Below are 24357 nucleotides of genomic sequence, written 5' to 3'. Positions count from 1 at the left end.
CAAAAGTTGAGTTATAAGATGAATCTTGCAGGTAGCCAGGAGGTAGAGATGAAGAGATAGAACATTCCAGGGACAGAGAAGAGCCAGTGAGAAAGACTGGAGAAGGGAGATGGAGTGTCAAGAGAAACAGCAAAAGGCCAGTATTGCTAGAAAATAGAATATGTGGATAGGAGTAAGAAGACCAGAAAAGTGGGAAGGATCCAAGTTGTAAAGGCTCTAAAAACCAGAGAATTTAATATTTGATCCTGAAGTAATGGAAAGCTGTGTGTGTGTGTGTGTGTGTTTATGTGTGTGAGAGAGACACAGAGAGAGAGAGAGAGAGAGAAAGAGAAAAAAAGAGAGAGAAAGAGAGAATGGGGGGTGGGAAGAGGAAAGGGGGTGGAGGAGAAGGAAAAGAGAGAGAGAGAGGAAGAGAAAAAGGGAGAGGGAGAAAAGGGGAGGGGGAAGAAGAAACAGACACTCATACATAGTTTGATCTTCACTTGGGAAAATGATTTAAGTGGATGAAAAATTGGAAGAAACTGAAGGCAAGAAGATAATCAATCAAGCTATTCCAACAGTCTAGGCATGAAGTTGTAAGACCCTGTGCCAGGTGGTTATTGTTTGAATAGAGATAATTGGAGATATAATGAATATAGTAATAGGGTTTTTATGTGAAGTTAAGTGTGAGAGGAAACTCAAGGATGACATCTAGGTTATGAGCCTGGAGCGTAATTGTAGGATGATGATGCTCAACAGTAAGAAGAAAGTTAGCAAGAAAAAAGGATTTGGGGCAAAAGATAAGTTCTGATGGGTCCACTATATAGTGAGCAAGCTCTCTTAATATATCTAAAATAAGACATTATTTACAAAAACCCAACTTTTCAGAGAAATACTTCCCACATAAAGTATGGTATCAATGTAGCCCTTAAACAACTGGAATAAAGTTTCATCTTTAAATGGTAACATCAAATGTGCAAAATACTATTAAACTACTTTGGCTTTTAAGTATCCTACCTTCAATACAGAGGTAATTTCCAGTTTGCTTCAAAAGTAACAAATCACAAACCTGGAGAAAGTTCTTTAAGCCCAAGTTCCTCTGAATCCTCTTCAACTTTCCCATGCAGAATTAGTGTATCTTTGTATTTTCGATGAAGTCTAAACTCTGACATGGGAAGAAGTTTTGGAAGATTCTCACAATTCTCTTTAGAGTCCATTTTTAATGTCTGAGTCATCAGCTGTACCAAATCATTCATTTCATTTGTATGGCCTTTTCTGAAAAAGATTACATTTATAATTAGTTTGGTCTTATGAATTTTCATTAAAAATTTTCAGATTGCTTTTTTTCCTCGGAATGTGGGGTAAAAATTGAAACATTTTTCTTATGATTGATTTGCATCAATCCTTCATATTTTGAATATTTTGCAATTTTGAGGGGAACTGCTTATTCATATCCTTTGCCTATTTGTCTACTGAAAATTAACTACAGGTCTTTATATGTATATGTTTATACACATATATATGTTAACTGTTTAGATAAAGATTCTTCCCTCCCACCCCCATATCTAGTTATTGTTTCCCTTTTTATCCTACGTGCATTAACTTTGTTTGGCAGAAGCTTTGCAGTTTTATGTTAATGAAACTTATTTATTTCATCTTTTGTGATTGCTTCTCTCTCTTGAGTGATTAAGAATACATCTTTTATCCACAGCTGTAAGAGATATATGGTGTTCTTTTCTTCAAATATTTTAATAGTATGATCTTAATATTAAGATCACATTTATTATTAGTATTGTAGAATATAGTGAAGGGTGTTGGCCCTAACTTCTGTGAGATTGTCTTCCAATTTTTCCATCAGTTTATTTTAACCAAATAGGCAGTTCTTTCCTAAATATTTTGTTTTCTACTTTATCAAGCACTGGGGGGGTGTGGGGGGGGTGTATTGAATTTCATTTTTCTGATTCTCTTTTGCCTAGTCTGTTTCATTGATCTTTAATCTGGAGGTATCAAATATACAATCCTGGAACTCCCTCCCCCAAGTCAGGCTGAAACTAAGTATCCTTTTGATAATTTGATGGGCATGATGTATAAATTATGGTATAAATTAATTTTAGCATTATTTTATTATATTGACACAGCTTAGCAATGGGCACTAATTTACTCAGCTATTTAAGTTTCTCATTTCTTTAGGAAGCATCATACAATGTAATCAGATTTATTAAAACCGTGTTTGATAAATGCTTCTCGATATTTTGTATTTATTTGAAACAGAATGTCTTTCTTATTGCTTCTTGGATTATGTTATTATATAGAGAAATGCTGTTGATTTTTAAAGACTTATTTTGTAGCCTGCAACTTTGCTTAAGCTGTTATTTTGATTAAAATCTTTGCCAGTTCCCTAAGTTTTTCTAAGTAAATTATAGTATCATCAGCTAATAAGGATAGTTTTATTTCCTCTTTTCTGAATTTAATGCCTTTAATTTCTTTCTCTTCTGTTACTGCTCTTGCTATCACTTCCAGAACTATATCAAATAATAATGAGGAAAGTGGGCCTCCTTATTTTACGTTCACCATTCTTGAGAAAGATCTTAATGTATCTTCAATACGTATGATGCTAGCTTTTGGTTTTAGATACTGTGAATGATAGTTTTAAAAGATTCCCTTTTGCCTACTTTGTAGAGTTCTTAGCATAAATTAGTATTGTGCTTTGTCAAAATCTTTCCAAATCTACTGAGATAATCATATGACTTTGGATATTTTTGTTTTCAAAATAATTATACAATAACGTTGAATCGTTCCTATATCCCTGTTATAAATCCAACCTAGCTATGATGAATGATTTCTTTGATGAATTATTGCAGACTGTTTTTTTATTTAAAAATTTGGAATCAATACTCATTAGTGATATTGGTTTATGTAGGTTTTTGATGCCTTATCCTTCCCCAGTTTAGGTTTTAGGATTATATTTATGTCATAAAAAGAATCAAGTTCTCTTTGTAGAAATGTTTCGAATGCTTCTTTTTTTGTTGAAGTTAATTTTTTTTCCTATTAATATGTCTCAATCTTGAGCTGCAACTTAAGCTTCTTTGCTCTTATGAATATATTCCATTCCCGTCTGCTATTTCTTGTGGGTATAGAATAACTGTCACTCGAATTTCAATTTTCTTTATATCTGAAGGTTTTTCTCCTAATTGCTTACAGAATTTGTTGCTTATCATTGGAATTATTAAATTTAATCCTATGTATCTTGGAATTTACAGTATGGGGTAGCTGTGTATTTGTTTTTTTTTTTTTTTTTTTTTAATAGCCTTTTATTTACAGGATATATGCATGGGTAACTTTACAGCTTTAACAATTGCCAAACCTCTTGTTCCAATTTTTCACCTCTTAGCCTCCACCCCCCCCACCCCCTCCCCTAGATGGCAGGATGACCAGTAGATGTTAAATATATTAAAATATAAATTATATTGTGTATTTGTTTTTAAAACAATACAGATTCTTCTGATTACCACTTTGTTTTCTACATTGAGAAATTCTGGGCAGTTTTCTTGTATTATTTATTATGTTACTGTAGTCAGATTTCTGACTGTCATATTCTGGGAGATCTATAATTCTCAAGGTTTTTTCTGTGCAGAGTATCTCAGAGATAAATGTTTTGCTTACCTGATAATGTTCTCTTTTTAATGTTATTGCTTTTTGCTTCTCAACTTTCAGGGTATCCTTTGCTTCTGTGTATATGCATTCCCCAATCAAATATTATCTCTTTTGTTTCTTTGATAAGACTTGCCACCATGGATCCATATTTTTAAATTGTGTTGCATTATTTAATCACAGATGTCTAGACTCTCTTAGCTGTTCTCAAAGCCATATTCTTTTCTGTTTAATGTGTTCACTTTTGGTTTATCTGCTTTATTCAAATTTTTTAGTATTCTTTCTTTTGAAATCTTTAGTAATTCTAAACTTTTTTTCCTTATTGCTCATTTTCTGACTCTTTCTCTTTTGATGGTGGTTTTCCCATGGGCTGGATCCCCAGGCTATTTCAAATTCTTTTCATGTTGGGCAATTCACATTTCACTGGCTTCAGTCTCTGACCCAAGTGATTTCTGGGGGATGACAGAGACAGACAGAGATAGAGGGCTTTTTTCCCTCAGACTCAGTAGAATGCCTCATAAACATACAACTGTCCTGACCCAATTTCCTCTGTTCCTCAGTTCTCTGGATGAGCTACTTTTCTGAGCCTAAATAAATTTCTGCCTTTTGAGTCTGTCACTGGGAAGAAGTAGAGCAAAGGCTGAATGGAGTTTCATTGTAAGCCATGAATGGTCTATGTAGCCCTGTATAAAGGGCATAATGAGGGTTGGGTTAGGGGGCAAGAAATTACTCTTCCCCACTGTTATATCATTGATTGTTACCTCCCTAGGGTTCTCCGTTTCCCAAACAATGAAGACAGTTAAGTTGTATTATTTCTTGTACATAATTGAAGAATCCTGAGAAGTCATTAAATTCAGAAGAAATGTATAATCCCCCACCTTATTGGATATGTGATCCAGAACATATATATTTTATAATTTTCATGTCAGAATTTGAGACTAGGATGACTACCTTTTCAAGAATTTTAAAAATCTTTACTTGTCTACTCTGCTTTCTTTTTGGCCTTTCCCAGTTTCCTTAGTGAAGTAGGATTTTGTATCTAGAGTCAATGGTGTATGTATGTAACTATATATACACATATTTAAAGATTTACTAATACTAAACACTAATAGGGAAACATACAAGGGAGTAAAGGAAACCATACAGAGTTTTGTTGTGTTTTCAGCTAACATGGCCCTAAATGAATTCAAGGGAATCTGTCTTGTACTTATGAAATAATGTACACAAATCCTTTCATTTCACATTGCCAATTCTTTTTTTCCTCAGATTTTTTTTCTGGAATCATCTTTCCAAGCTAGTTGTGAAAGTCAATTTTTATCTTTTAATCAATGGATTAAAGATTTAGCAAACCTATTGATGTCTCAGTTTTTAAAAAAAATCTGTTTTGTTAACTGGAGGTCCAAGTATGGGGGCTTCTATCTCTTTTATATAATCTGCTTCTTATATACTTTTTCCCTTTTAAACACTCTCTACTCCCACGGAACTATAGGACATCTAGCCTGTAAACCATGGCTTCCCTAAGTTGAGTCTCTTTGAAATATGAAATTGAAACATTAAGCTAAAAGTATATGGTGCCATATGAGTAGGATAATTTAGGTGCAATTATCTAAAGGCAGGGAAGAAACCAATGACCTTTCACAATCCTATGATTATCATTTTCAATTTAATACCTACTTTTAATTTTATATTTATCACTTTCATAGATCCTCCCTCCTCCCCCCATCAATATTCAAGTAAAGTTATATAATCAAAATGACCAAGTTTGGTCTCAGAGAAGAACTGAGAAAATGCAGCTTTCTCCTTTTGGAAAGAAAATAGATGGTAGGGGGTGAGGACTATGGCTGTTGAATGTTATATAAGCTATAACATGGTTTAGGTACTAGCTATTTTTCCTAAATTGTTTTTTAAAAAAATTTTTTTGTCACAAGGAAAAGTTTCCTGATGGGGAAGTGTGGAGGAGAATATTCAGGAATAAATATGATATAAAAGCAAAAAGCATTATTAAAATATACCTAAAAAAAATCTGCCTTACAAGCTATTACAAAATTGAACTAAAACTTCTGTAGTATTGGCAGAAAAGAGAAGCCAACATAAATCTTCTATGTGAATAAAAGTACACAAAAATCAGGTGAATTTATTAGTATGCATAATTAAGACAGGACATAATTTAATAAACAAAGACTTGAAATGGCATTCTGAATTAACCTATGAAAGAAGGTTGAAAAAATATACATACCCTTCCTTGGAATCTCCATCTGACTTATCAGTTGAACTTGTAGAAGAACTTAACTCATCCTCAGACAGACAATGAACTAACTTCTTTTCCTATAGCAAAACAAAATACTCAGTAATTATATATACAAAATGCAATTATATGAAATAATTTTAAGTTAAAGCAACATATGTCTATATCTATACCTATATATAGTTACAATTTAAGTCTTCTGACCTAATTCATTATTTCTATTAGTAATACTACTCTTCATCAAGACTCCCACATTTGAAATCTTAGTATTATTTTTGATTCTTCCCTCCCTCACCTTTCACACAGCAGTGGCTCCCTGTTACCTAATAAGCAAAGATCCAATCCCTTAGCCTGAAATTCAAAGCCCTCCACAACTTAACACTATTCTACAAATGGTGTAGCCTAATACTGGTCTCCCCTCCAAATACTTGAGATTATAGCCCAACTCAGTGATTTGCTGTAGGAAACAACTTGTATTCTTCCTTCCTCTGTGCTTCTGCTCATGTAATTTCTTGTGCCTAGATTTCCTACCCATCTTCTCCCTCCGCACCACCACTCATATTTTAAAGCAAAGCTCATAGGGCAACTCTTATGAAACTTTCCTTATTTCCTTGGATTTCATATAACATTTTGATTTGTTGAATCGCTTTAAGGGAGTTATGTAACACCACATATTACAGCTATGTAAAGTACAGGCTAACTCCCTGGAGGGCCTCAGGATCAGCCAGAGTCAGGATAAATCAAAGTCCTTGGTCTTTAGGGGGAGAAGTGAAGGAGGCAGGCAAGCTTCTACTTGGCTTGCCAAGGATATATCCTGGATTCTGGAGTCCGGAGTCTCCAGCCTCTCTTCTCCTTGTCCTGCCACCAAGTGACCCTGACTTCTCTCCCTCAGTCCTCCAATCCTTGCCTACGATTACCTCACCACCAAGCATTCAGCAAACCCCAATCATGAGGAGAGCCATCATCTAAATATTTGCTTATAGAGCCATTACCTGACATCAAATAGGTAATTAGCCTTAAGTGCTCTCTTGTCTGATTCAAGCACACCTTTTTCAGAATTTCGGCCCTCTACACAGTTATCTGTCTTACTCCTCTAGATTTGAAGATTCATGAAGATAAAAACCATATTTTAGCTAACCTCTGTAGTTTCCTCAGCTCCTAACAAATGATTAACATTTAATACTTATTTGTTGAAGACAGAAAGTACTCCATAAACCCAAGTTTCTTTACTGAATTGAAAATCAAAGCCCATTTCACCCAGATGACAAGTGAAGCCTGAAAAGCAACACACTGATTTCCCCAAAGGAAAAAATCAACCTTAAAGAGAATATTCTTTTTACACAACAAAAGACAATTCTATATAATGCTCAAATATTTCAGTGTGACTAGGATTAACTAACATGGGTCCTGGCGAGCCATCTAACAAATGGTAGTTATAGCTTGATTATGATGCAATAACACCTGAGAAGTAGCTCAGAAGGATGCCTGATGTGGAAGAATGCACTTGAATGTATTAAGTGCATTTAAATCAATAATCTGAACTAATTAGGCATTAGGTAAATATGAATTAGTAAAACATCTGATGAACAGAATTTTTTTTAAAGTGAAACCTTATTATCATCAGATATAAGTCTTTACCATAATATGTAGTGTCAGAGTAGAATGGTAAAAAACTGCTTTCCCCTATGTGTTGTTTTCCAGTTAAAAATAAGCTTATCCCTAGTTAAGAAATCTGTATTTGCCCTTTTTTCCTCTAAATGACATTTATGCCTCACAAATAAGGAAAAACAATTTTCAAGTTCTATTACAAATATATCAGAAAAAGAAAAATATGAAAGTGATTGGTAGTGAAATGAGAAAATAAGGGTTTTTTTTGCCAGTTAAATGGGTATATTAGTAAAGTGTTTGTGTGTGTGTGCTTGTGTGTATGTATCAGAACCAAGATTACTACCTTGTAAGTAGTACTACGGTACTTTCTTAGTGAGTGATGAGTTATTAGCATATGATTAGTTTACTATAACTTATAAGGTATAAGACTATACCTTAAAATTTGTTCTCTTAGTTTCAATATCATCACCTTCAATCAATAAAAATTTTATTAAGTGCCTACTCTGTATGGGGACAAAAAGACTAAATGATACTGTTATCTGCCCTCAGGCATAAGTTTATATTCAATTGGAGATGATACCATATATCCATATAAGTATCTGCATGATCCAGGGTTCAGTTAGGGCTCAGGGCTGGCCGGTTTCATTGGCAGAGGGAACCCCTAAGGAAGCATTTCCTTCCTAACACAGAGTTGCAATTCTTCTGCCACTTGCTATTTAAAGGGTGACTGAGAGTAGCCAGAGTCACTCACTGGTATGAGGCTGAGACAAGATTCTGCCTGGGCTCTTTTGGTCAGCTCTCTGGGTACTTGGCCCACAGCCTGACTTAATATAGCCTGCCATGCATGTTTATCCAGTAAAATAAATAACTAGAAGCTCAGGATTGAATGATACAGAATAATAAATGCAAGGTGACTAAAGGCTACAGAGAAACAGCCAGGGAGGGACAGGATCAAGAAAAACTTCATGTATTATTAGGTAGTATTTGAGGTTTAAAGGAAGCAAAGTATCCTAAAACTCCCTAAGTGGGAAGGAAGGGGTAGAAATCCGACAGTGAGACAGCAAGTCTAAAGGCAAGAGTGTTGTATGTAACAAAAAGTAGGAAATTAAGAGTATGTAAACAATGCATATGTATGGCGAGGAGCTGTATTATAAAGGGTTTAAAAGCGAAATAGGAGTTTCTATTTGAGCCCAGAGGCAACAGGGATAAATTGGAGTATCTTTTGAGTAGGAGACAGATACAGCCAGATATGTATCAGGCCTATGGCAGCTGTGTAAAGGATGAATTGGAGAGAGAAGGGGAATGAAGTCTGGAAGCCACTAAGGAGACCCTGCCCTAGGTGAGATAAGAAGTGATAAAGAGTGAACTGGAAGAGAGGCAATATAAAGAGAAAGAAGGGGGCAGGTGTGAGAGATGTTGGAAAGTAGAATTAATAAGAAGGCAGTAAGTTATGTGTGTTAGAGTGAAAAGTCAAAAGGGAGCCCAAGGTCATATACCTGGTGAATGGAAGGAGATTGGCATCTTGATCAGAGATAAAGAATTGTGGAAGAGGGATATATTGTGAAGAGGTAGATAATGTGCTCAACTGTGGATATGTTGATTTTGAGATCTCTGTAAGACATCTAGTTCAAATATGAAAAAGACAGTTTATAATATTGGAGCAATGAGAAGAAAGAGTAGGACTGGATATATAGATTTGGAGATCACCTGCTAAAAAAGATGATCAAATCCATGGGGCCTGAACAGGTCATTAATTGAGAAAGTATAGACAGAGAGAAGGGGGTCCAGAACGGTGCTCTGGGGAATACCTTAAAGTTATAAGGCTTAACATAGCTGATGATCCTGCAAAGGAGATTCAGGGGAACTCGGATAGGAGCAGGAGAAGAAGGAGAAAATAGTATCATGAACACCCAGAAAGAAGAGTATATCCAGGAGGATATATGATCAATAGGAACAAATGGCTGTAGAGTAGTCAAGAAAGATGGGGATTGAGGAAAAGTGATTAGATTTGGCTATACAAAGGTCAGAAAACACACTGCAAATAGCTAAGGAGACAGAAGAAGTGCAGGTAACAAGAGTGGACAGCTTTTCTAGAAGTCTGAATAGGAAGAAGAGAGCTATAAGATGATGGTTTAAAGGAATGGTACAGTCTAATCAATTTTCAGGGTTTTTTAGGACTGAAAAGACCCAGATATGTTTGTAGACAGCTGGGAATGAACTAACAAATAGGAAGAGACTGAAAAAGAGGTAATTATGACCTTGGCAAGAAGGGTCACTTCTTTTTCATCAGAGATACTGTTAAAAAAAAAAAAAGAAAAGAATTTAAACATTTCCAAATTAAGGAATGTGGCTTGTGATTTACCTGAGAGGTATCCACATCTGAAGATAACTGATGAGCAATAATGTGCTCATCTTCTATGTGCAACTTCATTCCTTCTGTATCCAGAGAACCTCTTCTCACTGAAGGACCTGAAAAAACTATCAAAGGCCAGTTGGTTTAAAACTTAGGGACAAAAGTCAGGCAGAAGACGCTAGTAAAAGAGCACCAGTCTTAGATTCAAAGAATCATAGCTTTAGAGCTAGAAGGTACCTTACAAGCCCATTCATTTTATAGATATAACCCATTCATTTTACAGATGAGGAAACTGAGACTCAGAGAAGTATAGATAAGACATAGATCTGATGATCTAGCATGACACTAGCCATTTGGTTATGGACAAAGCAATTAATTTCTGGGTCTTGGTTTTGTTTTGTTTGTAAAATGGGGATAATTACACTATTCATCTCAAGACTTGTGTTGCACTCTGTAAAGCAAAACATAAATGTTATCTAGTTAAACATCTGATACATAGATTTTACTTAATAATCCCTAGTTTGTACTAATCTCTCCAATGGCTTTAACTCTCTATTCATGTTCTTGAGAGCAATGCATTGACCCCTAGACAAGTTCAGGCAAAGTTTAGAAGTAAAAACACGATAAAATTTGAAAAATCTACTCTATTCTTTTGTGTTAATTCTGCCCAGTTAGGGGATTACACTTTTTCAAACCAAAAACATATTATCGATAATGTTAAGACTATCTAAATTACTTTGTTCTAGTCAAAATCTTAAACTGAATATTGAAAGTTCCTATACCTCATCAAGTATGAGTTCTTTTCTTCATACTTTCACACTGAAAAAAAATTAAATACATGCACCAACTTTCCCCTAACTTCCCCTCTCCCCCTCCCTTCTTCTTCAACAAGAGTGGTTGGGAAAGGGGGAAAAGATCTTACCAGTGGGAAATATCTCTTCTTGTGACCTCTTTAATCTCCTCCTTTCTCTAGCTGACAAAGGTCGATCCTTTTAAGGAATGAGAGCTAAGAGTTACTCTATCATTAGCACATAAAAATGTTTGGTACCAGCCTTCAAGGGGAGCTTTGAAACCAGCCTTTCAATATCAAAGCTACTGCAACTAGGCACACATATTTAAGAAGTTTGCAGATCAGTAGTTTTCAATGCATTAAAAAAATATACCAAATCTTCCTAATTTCAAATTTTTGTATTTGAAGTAGCAGGGTACTTAAACCAGGGAAAGTGCTTGCCTAAGCAATCCCAAATTACTCCATTCTATAATTTGCAGATGTTCTCATTATGGAATTAAGATTCTTTGCATCTTTGCATACTTTGCAAGTAACCATTCTGCGAACCAAGGCTAGAGGATTAAGAGTACATTTTTCCATAGCAGTTTAAGGTTTACAAAATAGTTTTCTTAAAAAGACTGTGAAGTAGACATGGTATTATTATTATTCTCATTTTGTAGCTGAAGAAACTGAGGATTGTGTGATTTGTTTAAGGTTACACAACTGTTAAATGTAAAAGTAGGAATAGAATCAAAGTCTTTTGCCTCTAAGTTTAATGTTCCTTCCACTTCACTGTGCTATTCTCAACTCTACAATTTGCCCTGATTCTTATGTCAAAAAGCATTACAAAGGCTAAGTAAATTTCAAAAAATTCCTGCAAACCTTTGAGGATGTTATCTCATTGCTTCTTGAATTATCCACAGACACCATTACTTCTGTGCTATGTTTATCAGCATCACTGTATGTCATCTTCTCAACTGCTTTAATAGCAATGGGAGGAGAAGGCAAAGGTCTAGAAGGAACTTCCTGAAACTTAAAAAATATATATAAAATAAATTCAGTTTCATATTCATCCTTTCCCATTTTTCACTTCACATTATAATCCCCAAAACTATTTTCCAAAAGCTTCAAAAGTTTATATTTTTTACAATAACCTACCCAATAATAGCCACTCTCTTCTTAGCACAGAAGGAAAAATACTAGAGGAAACTCCTTCAAGAGGTCAGCTATCTCCATTTATGAATGTGGGGTAAGGAAAAAATTACCAATACCTCACTAAAGAGAATTGCACATTTAGCCATGCTGACCTGTTCCCTTACACACCCAAAGTGATCTTTCTATCTTTTTCCAAAAGTAGACATTTCCCCTACTGTATAACTGATTCATATTTTAAACTAATTTTAGCATGTCATTTTTTTCTAAATATTTCCTGCTCTTCAGTTGATAGTGTTTTATGTATCTTCTGGGCAATTGTTAATTTAAATTTTAAACAACTTATCCAAAGTCTATTACAAGTGAGATAAGTTTATTCAAGAATTAGTGATATTATCAGTATAGGTGTTGCCTATTCTGATTCAGATCGCATTTTATCATAATAGATGATCTTCAAAGAGTTCCCATGACTCTAGCAGTACCATATTTCAAACTATATTATAGTAATAAAGAAAATAATCCGGTACTGGCCAAGAAATACAGTGGTAGATTCAGGGGAATAGAGCAATACCAAGTGTGAATAACCATAGTAATCTAGTGTTTGATAAGTCCAAAGATTCAAACTGGGGAACATGGAAAATTGTACTTGTCAGATGTTTGGATAAAAGAAGAGTTTTTATGACTAAACAAGACATAGATAGGCTTGTGGAAAGTAAAATGTATTTTGACTAACTGAAATTAAAAGAATTTTGCACCACAGAACCAATGTACCCAAAATCAGGAAAGCAAGAAACAGGAAAAAAAAATTTTTTTTACAGTATGTTTGATAAAGATCATATTTCTCAAATATATAGGGAACTGAGCTAGAGTTATAAAAATAAAAGCCATTCCCCAATTGATAAATAGTCAAAAGACATAAACAGGCACTTTTCAGAAAAAAGCAAAACTAATAATAGTTACATGAAAAAAAAATGCTCTAAATCTCTGATTATAGAAATGCAAATTAAAACAACTCTGAGGTACCATTTCATATCTATTCAATTGGAAGAAAAAGAAAATGACAAATGCTGGGAAGGGTTGTAGAAAAATAATGACACTAATGCACTTTGATGGAGTTGTGAATTGATCTGACTATTTTGGAGAACAATTTGGAACCATGCCCAAATGGCTACAAAACTGGTGCATACCCTTTGTTTAACCCAGAAACACCTCTACTAAGTCTGTATCCCAAAGAGATCAAAGAAAAGGGAAAATGACTTATTTATATAAAAATGTTTATAGATATTTTGGTGGCAAAAATTGGAAATTAAGGAGATGCCCATCAACTTGAGAATAGATAAATGTAGCCTATCACTGTGATGGAATACTATTAAAATGAAAAACCTGGGAAGACTTATATGAACTGGTGCAAAGTGAAGTGAACAGAACCAGGAAAATATTGTATAAAGTAACAGCAATACTGTAATGATGAGAAACCATGAAAGATTTAGCTACTTTAATCAATACAATGATCCAAGACAATTTCAAGAACCTAGATAAACAAATGCAATCTATACCTCTCCAGAGACAGAAATTATGAACTCTGAACAGAGGCTGAAGTATACTTTTTAAAATTTATTTTTCTTGATTTTGTGTGTTTTCTTTTGCAATATGGCTAATATGGAAATATGTTTTACATACCTTCACATGTATAATTCATACCATATTGCTTGCCTTCTCAAAGGATAGATAGCAAGGAGGAAAAGTATTTGAAACTCAAAATTTAAAATAAATTAATGTTGAAAATTTTTTAAAAATATAATTGGGAAATATTTAGCAAAACAAATTTAAAATATACACACATATGTGTATGTGAACATATTTTAAAGATTTGCCATGACCAAAAAACATCCTTCTGAGGCCACCATGATGAGCCTCTAGAGACTTGCCTGGTCCTCAGATGGACAAATCCCAGTACATCACAAGGATCAGATGTGAAATATTTTCACCTTGTAGAACCTATCAGAACTTCCTCTCTGCAGAAAATTTAAAATTTCCTTCACACCACAATGAATCAGTATATAACTTTTGTGTAGTTTTGAAAATTTCACTGTTAAAAGCGAATTACGTGACAAATTATCCCAAAGATGTTTCTACCTACCTGTCCATTACCTCTACTTCTTTCAACTCGTTCCTTTCTTTTCTGCCTTTGTTGCCGGGAGTGGAAGGGCTCAGACACAGAACTATGGGGCTGTAAGTATGGGTTGATTCTATCCTGAAAATGAAAAAAAAAATTCTTATGTCCATGGAATAAAATGGGATTTTAGTCTTCTAAATGGCCATGCCTTCTTGGTTCCCATCCAAAAAGTGTTCCTGGGGCTTAGGAGGAAAAATTTTCTGAAATTCTTAAAATTCTGAAAATAAATGCCTTCTAGCTACCCTGGACTACAATCAAAATAACATCAATCTATTCTGTCCCAATTCAGAATTCTTTGTTTCTCTTTACCCAATTAAAAAAACAAATCATTCTGGACTATTTGTTTCTGGAATGCCACTTTCTCTCTATCTCCCACTCTATGCATTTGCAAGGGACTATCCTGGGAATGTATTCCAGCTTCACTTCTACACTAGAGAATCCATCTGCATATCTTTAGCTGTTAAGTGTGCTTACTACTCTCTCTGTCTTTCTCTCTCCTTACATTTCCCTCATTGTGGGTATACATGTTCTGTCATCTACTCAAATCTCTGCTCTTTAAGGGCAGGGAAAAATTTTATTTCTGTCTTAATATTCTTGGCATGTAGCACAGTCCTATCTATTGAATAGATATTTATTGAACTTGACTGAACTCTTTGAGCTAAGAATTTTCTATAACCTTTTAATGGAAAAAATAATTGTAAATGTGTGGTTCAGCAAAACACCATTTGTTTCTTTTAAACTTTGAATTTAATTCCTGATGAAAACTAGTGATTTGGATACAAATATATAACCTACTTTCAATAATTTAATTTAATTAATACTATAAAAAGCCTTTCGTAATTTCCATGCAACAACTTTCAGGTGTAAAAATCTCCAAATGCAGAGGACTAAATTTAGATGGTTATAAAAAAGAATCAATGCATATCTTATGCATGAAAATTGGATAAGAAAATGCATTTCCCTCCCTTCTTTGGAGAGTGAGGAGGTATGAATGTGGAACTGCATACACCTGACTGAGAAAGTGCTTCGTTTTGCTGAACTAAATTTTTTTTTTCCTTTATTCTATTTTTTTGTTATAAGGAAAAGCTTATTGGGTAAGACTTGAAGGAAGATGCACTCAGAAATGAAGGTAATATAAAAACAAAATATATTCCTAAAATTACAAATGGGAAAAAAAAAAAAGGTTTAGTTGAAAAATAACAAAACAAAATGGAGATATTCTAAATTTACTATTACAATGTCTGTGTTTTGAGGCAGAGCCAAGATGGCAAAATAAAGGCAGGAACTTGACCAACCTCTCCCCAAACTGCTCCAAATTCCTTTAAATAATGACTCTAAATGAATTTTAGAGCAAAAGAACATCCAAAAAAGACGGAATAGAACATTTTCCAGCCAAAATTTAACTTAGAAGCTCAGTAGAATAGAATGGGATACTAGGATGAGAGTCTAGCATTCAGTTCTGGTGTGGGCTGTGCCAGTGCAGTACTAGACCCAGCCCTGGCCCAGGCCCAGGCCTGACCTCTGACTCAGCAACAGTACTGGTGGCTTCCAGACTTCTCAGCTCAGAGACACCAAAGAAGAGCTTAGAAGTTCAGCAGAAAAGGTCTGTGGGACTAGAGTGGGAGCCTACCGGGCAATCTCAGTACAGGCTTAGACCTCAGCATCACTGAGGCAGGACCTCTGAATCAGCAGCAGTGCTGGAGAGTAGTGGACCTCTCAGCCCGGGAACACCAGGGGAAACTCAGAAGGTCAGTGGAAAGGGTCTGTGGCAAAGGGGTGGTGTTCTGGTGTGCAGTCCCTGCACAGCCTGGGTCAACAGAGACTCTGCCTCAGCCAGCACTCTAGACCTTACAGCTACTGTGAGACAGGGACACACCTAACAGCTCTAGGGCAGAAAAGAGTGCTTGTGGTCAGATTTCTGGAAGGATTTTTGAAAATAACTGCATAAAACGCCATAAGGTTGGAACAGTGTATCCTCCACTCTGGAAACAGAGCCCTACTTTAACAAAGAATTAAAAGCAGAATAATAGGCTAGGAAAATGAGCAGAAAACAAAAAAAGGTTCTGACCACTTTAAGTTATTATGGAAAGTTATTATACAAGGAAAATCAAAACACACACTCAGAAGATGATAAAGTCAAAGCTCCTACATCCAAAGCCTCAAAGAAAAATAAGAATTGAGCTCAGGCTATGGAAGGGCTCAAAGGGGATTTTAAAAATCAAATAAGAGAGATAAGAGGAAAAATTAGGAAAAGAATTGAGAAAGGTGCAAAAGGAAATACAAAAAGCTACTGAGAAGAATGCTTTAAAAAGCAAAATTGGCCATCTGGGAAAGGAGGTACAAAAGCTCAGAGGAAAATAATTCCTTAAAAAATAAAATTAAGCAAACGGAAGCTAATGACTTTATGAGAAATCAAGATACAATAAAGCAAAACCTAAAAAATGGAAAACAAAACCAGAAATATCTCATTGGAAAAACAATTGACTTGGAAAACAGATCCAGGAGAGATCATTTAAAAATTATCAGTTAGCATCTAACTGATGCTAAGTGAAGTGAATAGAACCAAGAGAATATTGTACACAGCAACAACAAGATCATACAATGATCATTTCTGACAGACATGGATTTTTTCAACAGTGAGATAATTCAGGCCAGTTCCAATGGTCTTAGAGTAGAGAGAGGGCTATAGGGACTGAGTGTAGATCACAATATAGTATTTTCCACTCTTTCTGTTGTTTTCTTTCTCATTTTTTCCTTTTGATCTGATTTTTCTTGTGCAGCATGATAATTGTGGAAATATGTATAGAGGAACTGCACATGTTTAATATTTATTAGATTACTTACTTATCTAGGGGATAGGGTGGAGAGAAGGAAGGGCGAGGAAAATTTGGAACACAGGATTTTGCAGGAGTGAATGTAGAAAACTATCTATGCATTTTTTTTTTTTTTAAACAAAATGCTTTAAATAAAAAAAAAAGTTATTATTTTCAAAAAAAATTTTATTGGTCTACCTGAAATTAATGCTCAAAAAAAGGGGCTGGACATCATCTTTCAAGGAAAACTGTCCTGATATTCTAAAACCGGAGGGTAAAAGAGAAAATGAAAGAATCCACCAATCACTTCCTGAAAGAGATCCCAAAATGAAAATTCCCTGGAATATTATAGCCAAATTCCAGAACCCTCAGATCAAGGAGAAAATATTGCAAGCATCCAAAAAGAAACAATTCAAATACAGTGGAGCCACAGTCAGGATAAGACAAGAGTTAGTATCTTCTACCGGAGGGCTTGGAATATGATATTCCAGAGAATCCTAATGGAGTTAGGATTGCAACCAAGAATCACTACCCAGCAAAACTGAGTATAATCCATCAGAGGAAAAGGTAGTCACATTCAATGAAATAGAGGATTTTCAAGCATCTGTTATGAAAAGACCACAGCTAAATGAAAAATCTGATTTTCAAACACAAGATTCTGAAGCAGTTAAGGAGGTAAACAGGAAAGTGATATTATAAGGAATTAAAGGTTTATCTGTTTACACTCCTACATGGAAGGATGATACTTGTAATTCATTAGAATATTCTCATTATTATAGCAGTTAGAAGGAATATATAGACAAAGGGAATAGATATGAGTTGAATATGAAGGGATTTTTTTTTTTTTTTTAATGATGAAATTAAAGGGACTGTCCTGGGAGAAAGGGAAAGGGAGAAGTGGAATGGTTCAAATTATCTGCCATAAAAAGAGGCAAGAAAAAGCTTTTACAGTGGAAGGGCATAAGGGGACAAGATGGCAAGTGAGAAATCCTTACTCTCATCAGAATTGGCTCAAATAGGAAATAACATACATATGCAATAGGAGTACATAAATCTATCTTGCCTTGCAGGAAAATAGAAAGGGACTAGGATATGGGAAGGGGGATAGGGTGACAATAGAGAGGGCATATTGGAAGAGGGAATGCTCAGTAGCAAAACAGTTTTTGAGGAGGGACAGGGTAAAAGGAAAGAGAATAAATGGGGGTAAAATACAATTAGCAATAGTAATTGTAAAAAAAGTTTTTGAAGCAATTTTATTTCTCAAACACAGAGGGAACTAAATCAAATTTATAAAAAATAAAAGGCATGACCCAATTTGACAAATAATCAAAAGATATGCTCTGTGAACAAATTCACGCATATTCTTTGACCTAACAACACTACTACTAGTCATGAATACTAAAAGAGGATTCAGGAAAAAAAAAAAAAAGAAAGAAAATGATCCATATATACAAAAAATATTCATAGCAGCTCTCTTCTTAGGACAAAAAAAACTTAGAAATTGAGGAGATGCCCATCAAATGTGGAATGGCTCAATAAACTATGGTATTTGCTTGTGATAGATAGATGAACAAGATGCTCTCGGGAAAAAAAATAATAAACCTGCAAAGTTCTCCATGAACGAAGTGAAATAAGTGTTTTGTGTACCTAACTTGTTCCACTGATCCACCACTTTTTTTTAACCAGCATCAAATAGTTTTAATGACTGCTGCTTTATAATATAGTTTTAATGTAGTACAGCTAGGTTACTGTGAAGACCGCGTATTTTTAAATCAGCAGGAGTCAGGAATTCAGGTTAGGAGAAAATCATCAGTCTTTATTCTCAGTGAAGAAAGATCAGAGGTGGAAGGGAATCGGCGATAGCAATGTGTGCAGCTGAGTCAAGAAGCTAGCTAGACCAGCAGCCACACGACCAGCATCTAGGAGTATGGAACCCAGGCCAATCTCTTCCAGCTTCTCTTCCTGTCTCTCTCTGCCTCCACCCCCCAAAATCGTCATTTCCTATACAACACATCAGGACTTGCACGGAGAGTGGGCAGGGACCATTCTTTATCCAATCATGTATATTAATAGAGTATAGCCCAATTACTCTTTAGCCTCACGTACTTGGGACCTCAGTGCATCAACTCAAACCTCAGCCCATTACAGGTTACTATCTTAGCTTGAGTAATTTTTACAAAATTTATAAATTGCTTCATTAGGAACTAAAGATCAAGTCAGCTGATCAAATTCTAAAGAGAAAAAAAAAAACATAATTTATCAGTTGAACAAGTAAGTTGAACAAGATATTTACTAAAAGGTTTAGAGACTTACCAGGACAACAGGAACAAATGGTGCTAAGAGCTTTTCAGTGGAGTCCAAACTATCCTGAAAAAGAAGGTCTTGTATTTTCATGAACAAATAAAACCCAGAAGAAATAATAAGCAGTATGAAAATGGTACTCAAAGTAGCTCTCAAAACTTCTGTGAATGTAATCTGACAGCCAAATAAGGAATAAGAATGCTAATTTTAATCCTCTATTTCATTTCATCTACAAAGTTCTAGGATACCAATTTTTAAAAAATCTCACTATTCTACTTTACCTTTTCAAACCCTAATCCTCTGATGACTCCTTTCTCTTAATTAAACAATATCACCAGCTCATTTTTGACTATACATCTTCTCTAGAAGCTGACTAAAACTTGCGCACATGGTGGTGGAAATGCACTGAATACTATGGAACAATAATTTTTAAAAATCAGAAGTAGTAATGGAGTTGGCTTAGCCCTAGATAGTGAGAAGGAGGGAGGGAAAAAGAGATGATGGAAAGTTAGGAAGATGCAAGAGAGGGAGGGAGGATGGAAATCTAAGTAGCTATTGAATTTTTCCCTTTCCATTATCTTAAGTGGGAGAGAACAGGATAAGATAGCTAAGCGTGCCTTTAATTCAAATCTCTTGTTTTAGCTTTTATATAAAAGGGTATATGAAATATTTAATTGTTTAAAAACTTCTTTTAAAAACAGACCTAAACAAGATATTTTAACCAGTACTTCCTACAGTACTCTGAAACTGAAAGCTGACAATGGCTAAAAGCCTCACCTGTTCCATTGGCTTGAGATCCTTGTGTAAAGGCTGCAGAAGTTTCATCGTGTCATTCTCTTCATCAGTGATCTCAATAGAAGTCTGAGAGGGAGCTAGGTTTTCAGGCTTAGTACTCAGTTGCTGCCTCTCTTCCTTCACTGGAGACACATTTAATTTAGCTTCTGGCTCATCAATAATATTAGAGTGTTTCGGTTTGTCGTCTTGCAGTAAATTGTCACTCTTTGAGTTTCTCCTTTCAGTGGCAGGTAAGATATTAATATCCACTTTGCTGATTGTTGCTAAAGTTTCTCCGAGGCTGTGCACATCATTCTTGTTGGGACAATTTTTAGGACAGGCTACTTCTGAGAGGCAAGTATCCATGGGCTTACCTTGGGGTAGACATTTTTCTTCAACCTGCAAATATGCTTTAAGAATTACTATGGTACTAATATCTCAAGTGTTCTAACAGTCCACATTATTTAAAATGTTCTAAATAAATTAACTTTATTACCATTTCTTTTGAATAGAGTTTTAGAATTAATCTTTTTTTTTTTTTAACAGGATATTCTTTAAAAAATTACAACTATTTCACATACAGTCTGATAAGCTATTATTTTAACTATTGTTTTAAAATGTGTCCTTTTAATAGAAACATACCTCTGTTGGTATCTTGGAATGCTTTGAGAAACATTGCTGAGAGATGATTCTTTCATTTTCTGATTCAATTTTTACAGAAATAACTTCAGCAGCAGGTCTGATTTTAGAATTGCCGTTTTTAATATGACTTTTGGAAGTTCTCCTTCATAAAGAGGAAACAAAGGAAATGTATTAAATGTGGCAAGATTCAAACATTTATTAAACACCTACCAGGTGCCATACCTTGTGCTAGGTGGGCTGGGGATACAAAGACAAAAAAGAAAAAAGTATACTCTTCCTGGGATAAAAACATCCACAGATCAGAAAATACAAAATACACCTATAATAGGGTCCTAATAAATTAGGCAGAATAGTGGGTAGTGTTGATCTTGGAGTCAAGAAGTCCAAAGTTCAAATTTAGCCTCATACACTTGTTACCTATATGATCTTGGGGAAGTCACTTAAATTGTCTGCCTGAGTTTCCTCATCTGTAAAGTGCATTTAACTCTTAGTGTTGTTTTAAGGCTCAGGATGAGATATTTATAAACTTTAAGGTGCTATATAAGTGCTAACTATTATTAATCAAGCAGACCAGAGACCTTTTTTCAGCTCTTCCTACTGAAAATATTTTTGGTTTGCCTCCTTTGTTGGGAGTCTAGATGGAGTGTGGCACAGTAGATAAAAGTACTGGTCTTGAAGGTGAAAGAACTGGATGCAAATCCAGTTTCTGACCCCTACTGAGGAAATAAATCATTTAGCCTAAGGCTTCTCTGAGGAGTCAAGGCCTAGTTACAAGCTGTTTTAGAGAGGGGCACCCACAAAGTCATAATCACAGATCCATAAAATACTAATGTACAACACAGGAATCTAAAGAGTGTTAATGAACTTTCCTTTGCGATGAAGGGCTGCAGGGTTCTCATTGGACATCACTGACCTCTGTCCAGGACCTGAGGCACAGATGTAGAAGGTAAAGGTCAGGTGTGATATGAACTGTGCTCAGGCTGCACTCTCCAAGTTGCTACCTCCCTTAAATTTCCTCATTCTGTGACTTCTAGTATATTCCCTTCTCACTGTTTATTCTTGACCTTCAGAGTCACTATTCCTCTCTCCCTGCCCCCAGGACCCACACATGGCTCAAACAGGATTCTTGCTCAGGTCTATCTTAAAAACAGATTATCTTTGAGGACTTTTACAACTCTAAAATTCTATAACTTGGAAGAAGGTAAGAGGGTGGGGTGGGGATGAGAACAAAAAGGGGAAATAAGGAAAGGTCTCTTGTAGGAGGAGGTATTTGAGCTGAAGCTTGGAATTAGGGAGACCAAAGGCAGAAATAAGGATGAAGACTGCTTTGGGCAATGGGGACAGCCTGTACAAAAACAAGAGACAGAAGAAGATTGTCATACATGGGTAAGTCAGACCAGTTTGGCTGGAATGTAGAGTACATAAGGGAATGGTAACATTAAAAATGTAAGTGTGTTAGACCATATTAAAAGAGCACACCGCCCTCTACTGGGGGTCAGCTTCCTGCAATCTTTTTAAGCCCCACAGTGGACAATCACAATGCTACGAACTAATGTGACATAGCAGAGAGTATTATAGACTTGGAGTTAGAAGGAATGGGATTCCAATGTCAGAGAGTGTGAGTCCAAAGCTCTGGGAACAGCTGTTTGGGGAGAAAATCACAGGAGACAAAATGAGAGCTTACTTTTCTGGGGGATCTCTCACGGATCCTTCAGAGATCTGAGAATAACTTGTTAGATATGAACAAATCCTATGTAGCCAAAACAATTTAGTCTTTGTCTTGACCCTTTAGGTTTTCAATTTTAACAAAAACAAACAACAAAAGTTAAAAGACAAGAGAATTTAGCCATTCATTTGCTATAAAGATTTGGCTTTAGACTCCTACCTAGAGAAATATTAAAAATATAGACACCTTCCTTTACTGCAACTATGAAACTTTTTAACCCAGATTCTTGTATGAAAAATATCTTACGCCTTTGTGACCTCCAAAAATAAAGAAATATGACGTTTTATGTAGGGCTGCCTAAGGATGCTTCTCACAGAGGGTCTTTCCTCAGGCTTCTTGCTCAACATAGTTCTTATCAGTTCTGCCAGTTGTGGGCTATAGTCCTTTGGCATTGGTGGCAGCTGTAGGAAGAAACAACAGGACAAATAAAACTCAAATACTGGATAGAAAAAAGTAAATCATCTCCAATAGTTTCCAACATGCATTTACAGCCACCAAGCTGACCACCAAGTTCAGTGTATTTGTCTAAGATAGCAATGGCTAAGCTGTTGTGACTGGAATGACAAGTTTTGGATATTTATAATGTCATAATTTTTATATCTAGTCTATAAACAGTTCAATAAGACAACAGCAAGAAATGGGCTAGTTATATGATGAGGTCAAGGGATGAAAAATGGATAGCCAGAGTGTTCCAACTTGGTCCCTGCAGTAGGGGAGCCTCACATTTACCCAGCCATTGTGCAAAGGATATTATGTCAAACCATTAATCATGAAATTCTATGATATTAAGAGGGCTTGCTACAATGATATTCACATAATCCATAACATTTTCTGCAATTCTCAACTTAAGAATAGACATGAGTTGTTGCAAATGATGATTACTATAGAACAAAAATATGATCAAACCCACAAAGTGACTTATTTTCAAAGGTTTTCATTTAATAACTACTTAATATCAAACTGTTTTTTGGTGGACTACATACCCCCCCCCCCCCCCCCCATAAAGTTCCATATAATCTGTAATGTTGCAGGCTCCCTGTTTTCAAAAAGTCACTCTATAATATTTTTCTAAAGCCATTAAGTCAGTCTTGCAAATTGGTACTAAAAAGTATTATCAATCCATTTCTCCCCCTTCTAAGCTCACCTTTCCCTATGAGGTACGATATTTTTTCTACTCACTCAATATAAAATAATACTTACCCAGCATGTGGTTATTTGCAAAGATGAGCTAAATAGATCTTGTTCTCAACACTAAATACAATCAGTTCTAGATTTGTTTTTACCTTTCCTTCAATAATTCGATAAACTAGCGAATTCATGTCTTTTGCATTGAAAGCATGTTTCAGTGTAGCCATTTCATAAACACAGCATCCTAAAGCCCAAACATCAGACTGGAAATAGAAAAAAAAAGTGTCAGCACAGTTATATGCTTATTAATTTTCAAAATAAAAGATAATTTTCCTTATACAAATTTAAAGACAACTCTGCTCTTTTGTTCCCACAAACAAAACATGAACAAATAGAAGCAGGATCAGTTGAGAACTGCAGCTCTTCCCTACCTTATAGTTGTAGGGTTTGTTTGAAAATAATTCAGGACTCATGTAGTATGGTGTCCCAATGAGTGTACTGGCCATGTCGTACTGATTTTCTAACACTCGGGCAATCCCCAGATCGCCTACTTTGATGATATTTGTTCTTGTTAAGAAGACATTTTGAGTTTTCAGATCTCGATGAAGGATGTGCTTTTCATGTAAATACTGTGAGGGAGAAAGAAAACTTCATTACTAGCCCACAAAACCCTCAATATCTTTTAGATCATTGTTTTGGAGTTCCTGGGCTATTTTCTTTGTAATAATCATCATTATTATAGAAAAGGCTTACTGTAGACCCTTTGAAAGTAAGAAAATTAAATCCCATACATGTTTCTCCCAAAGTTTCTACAATTTCTAAGCATTTAGATGTTAAGACATGACTTTTCAAGTAAGAACAATGTAAAAGGTAACCTCCAATGATTTCCAAAAAGTTGCCATTCTTGTATTACACAAACCCAATTAAACTATTCTTTTCTTCCCACTAGAGGTAGGAAATACAATTACACTGAGTTGAATATTGAGGTATTGAGTACTGAGGTAGATTTCTTTTTTTGCTAAGACAATTGGGGTTAAATG

At 35.2% G+C, this 24357-nt stretch overlaps 1 protein-coding gene across 3 annotated transcripts in view; it reads right to left on the bottom strand.

Annotated features, from left to right (window-relative positions):
- The window catches only part of NEK4 (NIMA related kinase 4), a 34644-nt gene that overhangs the window by 3321 nt on the left and 6966 nt on the right, over nt 1–24357 (bottom strand). Inside the window, exons 3-14 of one of the 3 annotated variants that reach the window (XM_031957794.1) lie at nt 23749–23946; nt 23473–23580; nt 22436–22590; nt 20464–20605; nt 19825–20220; nt 19060–19113; nt 13898–14011; nt 11488–11637; nt 10759–10825; nt 9846–9961; nt 5867–5955; nt 1049–1254 (exon numbers count right to left, since the gene is read on the bottom strand). In XM_031957794.1, coding sequence (XP_031813654.1) covers nt 1049–1254; nt 5867–5955; nt 9846–9961; nt 10759–10825; nt 11488–11637; nt 13898–14011; nt 19060–19113; nt 19825–20220; nt 20464–20605; nt 22436–22590; nt 23473–23580; nt 23749–23946 — 1795 coding nt within the window. The remainder of the gene's footprint in view (nt 1–1048; nt 1255–5866; nt 5956–9845; nt 9962–10758; nt 10826–11487; nt 11638–13897; nt 14012–19059; nt 19114–19824; nt 20221–20463; nt 20606–22435; nt 22591–23472; nt 23581–23748; nt 23947–24357) is intronic. The other 2 variants (XM_031957798.1, XM_031957795.1) reach the window with 2 other exon arrangements.

The sequence above is a fragment of the Sarcophilus harrisii genome, chromosome 1 (genome assembly GCF_902635505.1).
Source record: "Sarcophilus harrisii chromosome 1, mSarHar1.11, whole genome shotgun sequence".
NCBI lineage: Eukaryota > Metazoa > Chordata > Mammalia > Dasyuromorphia > Dasyuridae > Sarcophilus > Sarcophilus harrisii.
This window is presented reverse-complemented; position numbering and strand designations above follow the sequence as displayed.